General features: G+C 34.7%; 1 protein-coding gene across 1 annotated transcript in view; it reads left to right on the top strand.

Moving 5' to 3' along the window:
* Positions 1 to 8,959, top strand: part of LOC106871936 (noggin-3) — a 41,076-nt gene extending 32,117 nt beyond the window's left edge. Inside the window, exon 2 of the mRNA XM_014918698.2 lies at positions 4,070 to 8,959. Coding sequence (XP_014774184.1) covers positions 4,092 to 4,844 — 753 coding nt within the window. The 5' untranslated portion in view covers positions 4,070 to 4,091 and the 3' untranslated portion in view covers positions 4,845 to 8,959. The remainder of the gene's footprint in view (positions 1 to 4,069) is intronic.
* Positions 8,960 to 12,195: the final 3,236 nt, after the last annotated feature.

The raw sequence follows: 12,195 nt of genomic DNA, 5'->3' as shown, positions 1-12,195 counted from the left end.
ATATATATATATATATATATGTGTGTGTGTGTGTGTGTGTGTGTGTGTGTGTGTGTGTGTGTGTGTGTGTATGTATGTATGCATGTATGTATGTATGTATGTATGTATGTATATATAGGCCTGTATTCAAAAAACTTTTTCTTTGTAAAGAAGTTTTTGTGAGGATATGTTATCCTACGGGTGCCAGTTTTGCGCTATTATCAATTGATGATTCTGGATATCATTCGTATGTTTATGTGCTAATATTTGTGATCGGTCAGTTTGACCATTTTTAGTACTTTTCACTTCCGAAAGTCCAGGTGTCCCTATGGAGACTTCATTCTTTTCGATATAGGGGAAATAATTAATAGTTTAAAGAAAACAGAGAATATACATAGAATAGTCACATTTTAAAAATCATAGTGCATTCAAATTAATAAATTCTTTTTTGTCTACATTACGTTTCGGCCATTTGTTAGTATCCATGCTTGCACTTTAAAGTGCGCTATGATGCTATAAACAATAGCCTTTTCTGGCCATATTTAACTGCTTTTTTCAGTTTCTACGTGTTGGGTGCTGTTCTATTATTTAGGTGTGGGGTTCCTAATTAATGTGCTTAATCAAACTAGGAACCCAACACCTAAATAATACTCACCCCGCCCTAATTACCCACCGAAACTAACCAGTCTACCACAATCAAACCTCTACCCACCGAATTTACCAGCGCAAGAACAAAAAAATTAATGTAAGGATTACGACTTTGTTTACGTTACCATCACATATGTATCAATTATTTTCGCATCCTAACCGATGCATCTATCTATATTCGCATTCTATAATGTTATTAAATAAACCCACCTTCAGCTTCAACAACTGCTTCTATATGAGATCTAAATCATCTACATGCTCGAATCAAGTTCATTTTGGACATTGCTCTGACTATGGCAGCTTTCAAAGAATCTTTGGTGTTATGGGCGTGTTCATTGACCTCTCTCTCAACAACGCTCCACATGTAATAGTCCAATGGACTGAGATCTGGGGAATTAGGAGGCCAAAATTTAGGGTTATATGATCATGAAAACTTTCAGCCATCCATTCCTGTGTTACTAGAGCCATGTGTGATAGTTTTGAGTCTTACTGAAACACATATGGCTTTCCATTGCATACACTGTCTATCCAGGGCTTAACACTTATTTCCAGGATCTCAATGTAGGTGGCAGAGTTAACTCTAAGGCTTTGTGGAAATAAGTAAGGAGGCATCACATGTCTTTCATTGCTGACAACCCCGTAAACCATGACAGTTGCAGGAAATTGTGTATGCATAACACTTGGAACTTCAGAAGGGTCTGCACATAACCATCTGACATTTCTCCTGTTAACTTTTTGATCTTGGTCGAAGTTTTTCTCGTTTGAGAAAAACCAAATTAAATCTTCTGCTGGATTTTTCTGTTTGTTTAAGAGCTTTTTAGATTTGATGCAGTGATTTTTTTTTTTTTGTTTTTTCTGACAAATTGACCTTTCCTCATCATATAAGATTTATATCTGATGTCTTCATGGACAGCATTTCTGCCTGTTCCTTCTGACACATGGAGATCTTTTGCAATTGACCTCATGGACTTTTTGGGATTGTAATCAATAGTCTTTTTAACTTGCTGGATAAATTCAGGCATTCTGATGATTTCAGAGCGTTTAGAATGCTTTGGTACTGGTGATACGTTTCCATCTCCAGCTCCTTACAAACTTTGTAGACGAAAGATCTGGCAACTTCTAAAAGCCGAGATATTTTTAAAACGCTATGCTCAACCTTTATAACCACAATAACAGCATGCTTCATTTCTTGCGTAAGCTGAGGGTCTACCATTATTATTTTCTGAAACAAAAATTATACAGAGCTAGCAAACAATGCAGCAATGAGCCAAAAAAGGTATGACCTCAAATACCTTATGCACCCTGTATATGTATGTGTATACATACATACATACATACATACATACATACATACATACATACATACATATATATATATATATATATATATATATATATATATATATATACCAGAGTAAGCACATAAATCGAGGAAAACCTTAAATGAAAAATAGTTTATGAAGAAGAAAAAAGGCCTGAATACCCAGGGAAAATAATTAGCTGTAAAAACAATAAATTAATAAATTAAAAGATATATCCGTTTAAAAATTTTTTTCACGCTAGATTACATATACATTTAGCAATATATACACATACCAGAAATCTATAATATACGTATATACACTAAACATACAGACGCAGGTACATGGCTACACACATATACAGACATATATAGGCAAGACATAAATATATACAAACGCATATATATGTATGCACGCACGCACAAAATTTTCCGAAAGTCAAAACATTTTACCCATACGGTATTATATCGATTAGCATTTTAAACCTCGTGGCGTGCCTGCACGAATTTAAGAACTCGCGTCTCTGGAACAGATGATGTAATAATTTTCGTGTTATCCTGTATAATAAAAGAGGTGAAGTTTTTGCAACAAGAATAGCTAACCACCAGTGTTCTATTAAAATTTCTGTAGAACTTATGGCTAGATTGAAAATGTTTAGAAACTAATTTTTAGAATTCCCTACTTTGATTAGTTTTTACGGCAATATTAAATGCGGGGTTAAACCACAAAACCTCCTTAGTTCTAGTTGTACGTGGTCTATTATTGTCAGAATTAGCTTGACTATACTGGATCTTCGAGAATCCACTTTTCCTTAATGCATTATACGGCGCAGCATTTTGAAATGCTGTTTCATCTGAAGAAATTGATGATATTTACCTTCCTACATTACTAACTAGGTTACGGATGGGTGATTAGATTCTTTGCTAATATAACATAGCTTTTCATTAGGCTTACGGTAGGGATTAAATTTATCTAATTGCAAATCTAAGTTGATATATAAAAAAATCTACGTTATTAAGGTTACTTTCTATCGTAGTCCGTAAGCCCATTCTTTGGAAGAAAGTAATCAGATTCTTCCTAAGTTTATGGGTGACTATAAGACCGTCATCCCTGTATAATCCTGCATATATAAAAGGGAATTCTAGATGCAGATTATGCAAAATATAAGCTCCTATAAGTATACACAACTCCGCCCCATCATATGCCCCCATCGGTACATGGAGAGGAGAATTCTCACTCTTTTTGACCCAAGTGGAATCATCATAAAAAGGAAGGGGATTCTTTGCACGCAGGATATCTATTTCCGAGCTATCGATGGTGACATACTGCTTGGCGTAGTCCAATGGTTTTGGAAGCAAAAGCTTAGATATTGACGGGTAAAAATCGACAATATTTCATGCAACTGGTTATTGAAAAGACCGTTAGTTAAAAGAAGCAATGAAACGAAACCATTTTCAAATGTGTATCAATCAATGTCATTGTATTTCTGCAGATAACTTTATCTTGATCCATTCTAAACAAAACTGTCCGACGAACGGGAACGTGAAACTCTGAGTAACAGTGTTTGCGATATTTTTACTGCTTTTTAATAAAGTATATATATATAAATTTGTTGATTGTTCATGCACATATAGGATGCATGTATATGCATATGCAAATATACTTACGTGTATGTATATATATATATATATATATATATATATATATATATATATATAACATGCATGTAAACAAGTGTTTATATGGATGCAGCTTAGCTTCGTTGAATTATCGTGATGTTCGCTTCGCCGTCACTGATATTTTGGGCAGATGTTTTTTGCCAACGCCTCCGAATGACCCGCATTATAAGTGCCTATAAGTGATCGATCGATCTAGTAGAACAAGCAGATTATACTTTACGGTCTTACAAATGAACATTTTGGATAATGAAGTTCAGGGTGCTGAAAACTGGGTGAATAGCTGGGATGATCGCGACTAGGATATATTGCATTTGACAATACATCTCCTCAGTCATTCTTACAACTACAAATTAAAGTTGTCTTCTTATAGCTTTAGAGTTTTAGCCCTAACTAGAACACCATTGTTTGTTTATTTCATAAAATATTCTAGTGTTCATGATTTCTTTTCTTTCTCTTTGGCAGGTTTCAATAAATTGCTGTGAAGATGAAAAGTGGAAGCCTAGCAATGTTATGGTACATTTTCAACACCTTCATGCTAAATGAACTTTTTGCCACCAGTTTCTATCCCAAGTCAATTGCCATTTCGGATTATGGGATTGAAAGGATCTTTAAACATAATCCTAATTCCCAATTCAAGCACAACTCACATGGAATACTAACAACAAAACCAAGGAGACGAAGAAAGAAAAAACTTTTACAAATTTTGGGAAAGGATTTCAATCCCAATGTGATGTCTATTAATAAACCAAAGAACAAAAATGGATCTTTGACATACGTCGACTATCCAATTGACAGCATGATGCAAGATGCAGTGAAAGACCTAAAGATTAATTTAACCTATGATAACAACACCGCAATGGCTCCTGATACACAAATTATCGCTGCTATTAAAATGTGGCTTGTAAAAAAATCTTCATGTCCAGTTCAGTATTCCTGGGTTAACGTGGGAGAATTTTTTTGGCCGCCATGGATACGGCAGGGAAGTTGCACCGACAATGGACAGTGTTCGTGGCCACCTGGCATGCGTTGCGTGTCTGCAAAAAGTAAAATTATCCATCTGCTAAGATGGAACTGTAAAGATCGACCCGGTAATAAGGTGTCGAATAGATCTAAGAGCACTAGTCTTAAGTTGGGTTCGGTAAGGAACGGAATTAATCGACGGAAAAGTCTTAGACGACGGTGTCGCTGGGAAAAAATTCCCTATCCAATTATTGATGAATGCTTCTGTACGTGCTGATGACACGGCATATAAAAGCGATGACGCTTAGTATACTTTATAAATTGATAACTGAACTACTCCTGACTGGCAGAAATATTTTGCTTTTTCTGTCTAAATCCTTTAAATATTTCCCTTCGCTTAATTTATTGTTTTTTATTATCACTATTCGAAATATTATTCGATCGCCCGTGGTGAGTCATCTCCGCAAACTGATTTTGAAACTCTTTCACTTCACATATGCCGTTATAACTTTGAGAAAAGCATGAACGTTATTGCACAACATGTCCTTTTCCTCTATAAGTATGTGACTTTTCGGTTCACAAATAAATCATTATTTGTGGGAAATGACGTGCCAGAGCAGCAAGTTCTCTTCTAATTAAATCTACGATCTAGTTTCAGCTGTCTATATGATAGTGCATCATTTCCATCACTGATGTTTAAAATGACCAACTAAATATACAACTTCCAATCCACCATTATCTCTTTAATCCTAACCAAACATTGTTTCTGTTTCACTCTTCCTACATCTTTATAAATTTGATCAATCAATGCCCCGTTTCCCAATCTGTATCTGCAAACTTAACCGATTTGTGTCTGTGAACCTAACAAATCATTACACCTCTCTCAATATCCCTAAGTCCGTATAAACTAGAGCAATCTATCGCTCTCTTTACCAACCAATACTTTTCTCGCTTTCGTCCTTGTTTCTTTATGATCTTGACCAATCAAGCTTCTCCCAGTCTCCCATGGTATCTTTAAACCTGACAAATGCTTCCCTTTTCCCCAATCTACATATATCCCTTCAAACCTAACCAATCGACTCTTTGAGAGAAATCCATCTTAATTAAGCATATACAGATTATACTGACCAGAAAAAAAAAACAATATCAGCTGATCAGTAGACAAGACTACGCTGATGAGGCCTAATAGACCGAAACATCTCCGTAGTCGTCCCTTGCCAATAAACAGAAATCAGACTTTCCGTCTAAGCATTCAAAATAACTTTAAGAAATTAAATCTTAATTTCTTGAAATTATCTCCCGTTAACCTTGAGGGTCGCTTATATTCGCCACTAGATTTCTGTTTACTTGCTCCAACAAAGAGAGAAATCAGTGAAGAATTGTTTGCGTACGACATTCAATACATCATCACTTAACTTAATAATCCTAATAATGTTACAGCAATTAACCAATCACTATAAACTCAGGAAATGTACATTTTACTGATATTCTACAGCCATGTTGTTTTCTATTTATAATATCGAGTACTGTTTATTTTTAATGACATTATTTCAAGCAGTATTTGTAGTAAATGAACACTATCATTCGAACAAAAACTAATTAGTGAAGATGATAATATTGGTGGTGATAATAACAACAACAACAATAATAATAATAATAATAATAATAATAATAATAATAATAATAATGAAGGTCAACTGTATAAACGCTGCAACGATATTGGGAACTACGTTGCTATATCAATTTTGATCAATATTATATCCTCAGTAACTTATGAATATTCAGATATTGACGACTTTTATACTTATAAACGCACATTTAAAAAATGTATATTTCATATAAAAAGAAAATGTATCAGTTAAAGTTTGTTTTATTTATTACTCATATATACTAATGTCAGTATACACACTCAAATATATTATGTATATTATAGATTGATAAATAGATAGATGCACAAAAACATGCATGTATATTTATTCTGAAGAAAGTATTCACAGATTATATATATATATGTATATAGACAGATATATATATATGAAGATAGATAGACAGATAGATAGATAGATAGATAGATAGATAGATAGATAGATAGATCAAAATAGTTTGATTCAGAATCTTTGGTACCCTGAGTTTCAAACGCGAGGCTAGTCTTCGACCATTGGGGTCTGAATGTGAGTTCGATTGAAGAGAGTCAATGTTTATTACTGGACGTTAGTCTGCGATTAGTCTAGAAAGGTTACACTGTATTGATGTCGGTATTTCAGAGACAGCAGTTAGATGGAAAATACCGCTAAAATGTCAAGCAAAAGATGAACAGGTCAAGGTCGACAAGGTAGACAGGGTGATGATCGTTACAATAAATAAGCCATAATTTGTGATACTCAACATTTTTTGCCAATAGACACCTTTGATCCTTATTCATACAGATGGACCCCATAGCTGTACAATGTTTATAATTAAATATTATTAGGAATTTAATAATTAAAAAATTAAAATATGTTATGCATTGTCGAAAATTTAACCAGTTTATTGCACATACATTTTAATAACAACATCTTATATGGGACCCACCCCCACCCCAAGGTCTATGAGCCCCGATTGAGAACCACTGTTCTAGAGTGAAGTCATACTGAATGTCATAAACATATATTTTTCTATTTATCTTATCACTACGTGGTCTCTCGACCTGTTAGATATTACCACTAAATATTCCCAAATCACACACGACTAACCAATTTTTATTTTAACGAGACGTTAGCTAATGTTGCTATTAATACACTATCTAAAATAAAAGAGGGTCATCACTGTTTGGACATTAATAACCATAAATTTATTTGATCTGGTGGCTCTGGGTTTAAAGAGTAGTATTAAATTCGGAGTCTAAATCAGCGTTTCTCAACCATTTTATTCAATCCTATTTTGCTCAATCCCATTTTACTCCGTTGGACCCTCTTAGCCATTCGATTTTTTAAAAATCAAAACCCTTTTATATTTCTAGAATAAAATATTATTAGAAGTTATATAAAATATTTTATATATTTCAGATGTATAGCCAATTTATTGCAGATAAATTTTAACAACAAAATCTTACATGGCCTCCCAAGGGCCATGTGGACTCCGGTTGGGAACCGCTAGTCAAATTCTTTGTATATTACAAAATGAATATTAACATACGTACAAGGCTACAAATTTGGGGAAGAAAATCGGGAATCAAACATGTATACAATTAATTTTGATGAACACTATCAAACACACGCGCGCACGCACGCACACACGCACGTTCACACACACACACACGTTCACACACACACACACACGTTCTTACACACAAAGTACACTTTCCTTCACAAGCATGCGAATTGTTTCCATAAATTTCCAGGTTTCCGAATGTAAACATATTTACATATCGCACTGGAAAAATTCTATACAATAGGAAAAACATGAACATTTCAGAAATATTCATCTATGAAAAGCTCACACATATATACATATTAGCAACAATTATAACGATATAGAATATGGAGACTGGTACATCCTCAAAATTTATTTCCTTTCATTTTACAATTCCATCCAGTATATTTTTAATATGTACATATACATACATACATATGTGTGTGTGTGTGTGTGTGTGTGTGTGTGTGTGTGTGTGTGTGTGTGTGTGTGTGTGTGTGTGTGTGTGTGTGTGTGTGTGTATTAAAAATATACTGTATGAAATTTTAAAATAAAAGGAAATAAATATATATTCAAAATGGTTTCAAAATGTAACCACATGTGAATCGTTGGCGATTTTTTGCCCTCCGTCTTCCGTTTCTATTGAACTTTTTTCTGTTTCTTAAGAAGAGCTTTGCTCGAAATGTTAAACCATCTTTCTTTCCTTCCCTGAGCGTCTGTTAATACTTTACATGTACCACGTCCTCGCGTTGTTGCTTTTTTTGTGTTTGTTCTTTGTTTTTTTGTTTTTTTTTTTACTATATATATATATTGCTTACGTCATGTGAATTTAAAATCCTCGATAAAACATGAAATAATTCTTTTTTGGAACGGTGAAACCCGAAGCAGATAAACCTATAAATAACAGCGTGTAAGTAATGGAATAAAAAAAAAACCTTTCAATTTTCTATTCAAACGCTTTTAAAGCCAATATTTACAGGTGCTTATTTATAGTTTTATCTGCTTTGAGTTAGCGCTCTAAACACGAATTATTTTGAATATTATTCCATGTTCTAAGTTTCTAAGTTTCTAAATTCTTATGGCGTCAGCATTATACTATTCTCGCTGATATGAATAAAGTTTCTAATACACACGCGCGCGCGTATATGTATATGTACATATTAAAAATATCTTGTATGAAATTATAAAATGAAAGGAAATAAATTTTGAGGATGTACCAGTCTCCATATTCTATATCGTTATAATTGTTGCTAATATGTATATATGCGTGAGCTTTTCATAGATGCTGGCATACAAAAGCATGTGATGTCTGAATGTTTCTGAAATGTTCATGTTTTCCTATTGTATAGAATTTTTCCAGTGCAATATGTAAATATGCTTACATTCAGAAACCTGAAAATTTATGGAAAACGATCATTCTGATTGAATCTTCCATGCGTCGACATGTACCACCTTGCGACAACGTAACCTTTAATCTAATCAAGGTATCCTTTGCCTGAAGTGTTGCCGGTGGTATACACCTCACTTGGATTTTACCACTTCTGAGGTTCCGCTCGCTATGAAACATATGTAACCTGGATCTTTCCTATTCCATTCCGTAACTTTTGTATTCTTATTCACACACCCAGCAAACCTGGTCACCTATCGCGGAATACAAAAAGAATTTTTTTTCAGCTTATCATTCTTCGACATGAAAAAAAATCCACAACCTTCCGTCTCAATAGACCACTATTGTCCCTGAAAATTGTTTTTTTTTAAATATTTTGTTTGAAGCTAACTTTCTTCCTACACCTCGATCCCTGGATATTACATTCATATATATATATATATATATATATATATATATACATATATATTATGTTACTTCAATGTATCTATTGGCATCTAAGTTTTCATGTTAACGGCGATCACCACTTTTCAATAAAAGTTCGAGAAGTAAATTGAGTATAAAATGTCATTGCCAATATCAACATGAATATAATGTATTTTGTTCTTTGTCTTCCTGGATGTACTACACAGACCAGTAACACGGATTTGGAACTAAGTTTCTTTAATGATGGCATCATAATTGTCCTTAATTTTTAATCCTATCTCAACCTTCATTGAACTCATCTATGATTAAAAGGATTTGTGACGTAACCATCCCATCCATTTTTTTTTTCAAACATCGTGTACCAACGACTACATTATGCAATAGGGTGCAAAATGATTTGCGAGTGATTTTACATATCAGAGATTGTGATGAAAGTCATTTAGAAATGTGGATGGGATGCAGTGGACTACGCTTCACTAAGGAAGTTCAATAAGCTTGAAACCTAAAATTTGAAGCCTAAAATTTCCACTATGGATGCCAAAGGTCAGACTCACTCTCCTCTCTCCGTGTATGTCTCTATCAAAAATAATTTTCGATTGAATTGTTAGGAGTTTTGTCTCTTATCTCTACAGAGGACTAATTTTTCACTAACGCTAATGAGTCGTTTTTATCTCATCATGATTGCAATTTCAAGTAATTAAAATTTATTTTCAGCTTACCATCTCTCTAAACTCTGATTCAGTTTATGCTGCAGTCAACAAGTTGAGATAAGAGTTAGCATATGGCTATCAGACAAAGGTTTGAAGTTTGTGTCTCACTATCGACGCTTTGCAGTTCTCATATTTAGTTTAAATTTGTCATTTCTCAAACATCAGTGATTCACTGGGTGAGTATTTCTTTCCGGTTTCACTAATGTTAAGGAGACAATACACAAAAAGCACCTTTTAATAAGACAGTAGCCCATTGTAATGACCTTCCTACCTGAAGAGTCCAGCCTAGGTTTTCGCTGCAAGTCAACAAACATTCGGCATTGCTCATCATCATCATCATCATCATTATGCATCGTTGCGCATTGAGTACTCTGTGCTCTTTGACTTGTCTCTACTCAAGAAGTAAACTTGAGTGCGATGCCTTCGCCGAGTGTGGGACTATCGCTCCTCTCGAAAATAGTCACTATAATGGTTTCTCTATGTGGAATTTTGAACTCTGGGCGTACATAACCGGAATGGATATCTCACAGCGTCCCACCCCGCGTTGTAATAATTACCCCCTCCCCAATCTACAGCCATGGACTTATATTTTACTTAATCGTCCCGAAAAGATGAAAGACAAAGTTGGCTGCGGTAGTATTTGAACTCAGAACGCAGATCACCAGATCAAATATTCACAGGACATTTAGTCCAACGTTCCAACGGCTCTGTCAATTCGCCGTTTGCACTGAATTATGCCATTGTATTTAGATGTGGGTGACTGAATGGTGGAAACTTTCGTGTCTTTGGCCTTGTACGGGACGTGAGACGAATAGGAACTACTGACCTCTTCAGTCACTTGATTATTCGACACTCTTCATTGTCACCGCTAAGTAACTTTTTCTGTATCAAATTTCTCCATTATTTCATGAATCAGCCAAGCAAGGGTTTCTGAATTTGGGATTGTAATTTGTGAGACTAGAAATACATTCAAAAGAGTGAAATTATTTTTAGCAAAATTTACAGAAAGCTTCTGACAGGAGATGCGACCAGAAAATGTCTATCTACTTAATTCTAGTAGCTTCAAAATGGATTCAGTAGATAAAAGTAACTGCTACACGCTTAAGGAAGCACTATTATATCTACTTCTAACATAGACACACAATGGTACAAGCGATTAAATTTCTCACACACGTGCATGCACGCGCGCACATGCACGCGCACGCGCACACATGCTTGCAGAAATGAAAAGCAAATTCGAAGTCAATTCGGCGAAGGGCAATAGCTAAATACGAAGAAGCAATATGTCCGGCGATCTACCGATTCTGCTATTATCCATACTGCGAGTCTTCTCTTTAATATTGATTTTAACAAAGACATGTAATATGGTATCAAACTTGGGAGAAAGAGCAATCAATTATATCGACCTCTGTACTTGACTCGTATTTATTTCAACGGACTCCTACCACCAGAAACAAACAAAAGGCAAAGTTGACTTGGTCGGGTTTGCATTGAGAAACGGAGAACGTAAACAACATTAAGCAAATACAGCGTGCATTTTATTTGACGCTCTAACGTCTCAGCCAATGTATTGCCTTTAACACTGTATTAGTATCAACATCTTAGCTAGATGCCGTAAAGATCTATGGGATTCGAGAAAGTAACAGAAATCCATTTAAATGCATGGTTGGCTTTTCAAGATCTTCGGTTCATAGGGCAATGCTTATCTCCGGTTTATATGATAATAAAATCAGAAAATACTAATCCTCATCTTCTGCGATCAAAATACAACACCGCGCCACAAGCTATCGAATCATTTAAGTACTGGTAACAGCAGAAAAAGCTCGTCTTTTGTGGTCAGGTTTTTACAGATAGAGCTGGAACATTTGAGAGACATTTAGCTTGAACGCAACGTAGTACCGATAAGTGGTTATGCGAACCACGATATCTTGATT

This window comes from Octopus bimaculoides, chromosome 5 (genome assembly GCF_001194135.2).
Source record: "Octopus bimaculoides isolate UCB-OBI-ISO-001 chromosome 5, ASM119413v2, whole genome shotgun sequence".
Classification (NCBI taxonomy): Eukaryota; Metazoa; Mollusca; class Cephalopoda; order Octopoda; family Octopodidae; genus Octopus; species Octopus bimaculoides.
The sequence above is the reverse complement of the archived record's forward strand: the minus strand, read 5'-3'. Positions and strand labels throughout refer to the sequence as shown.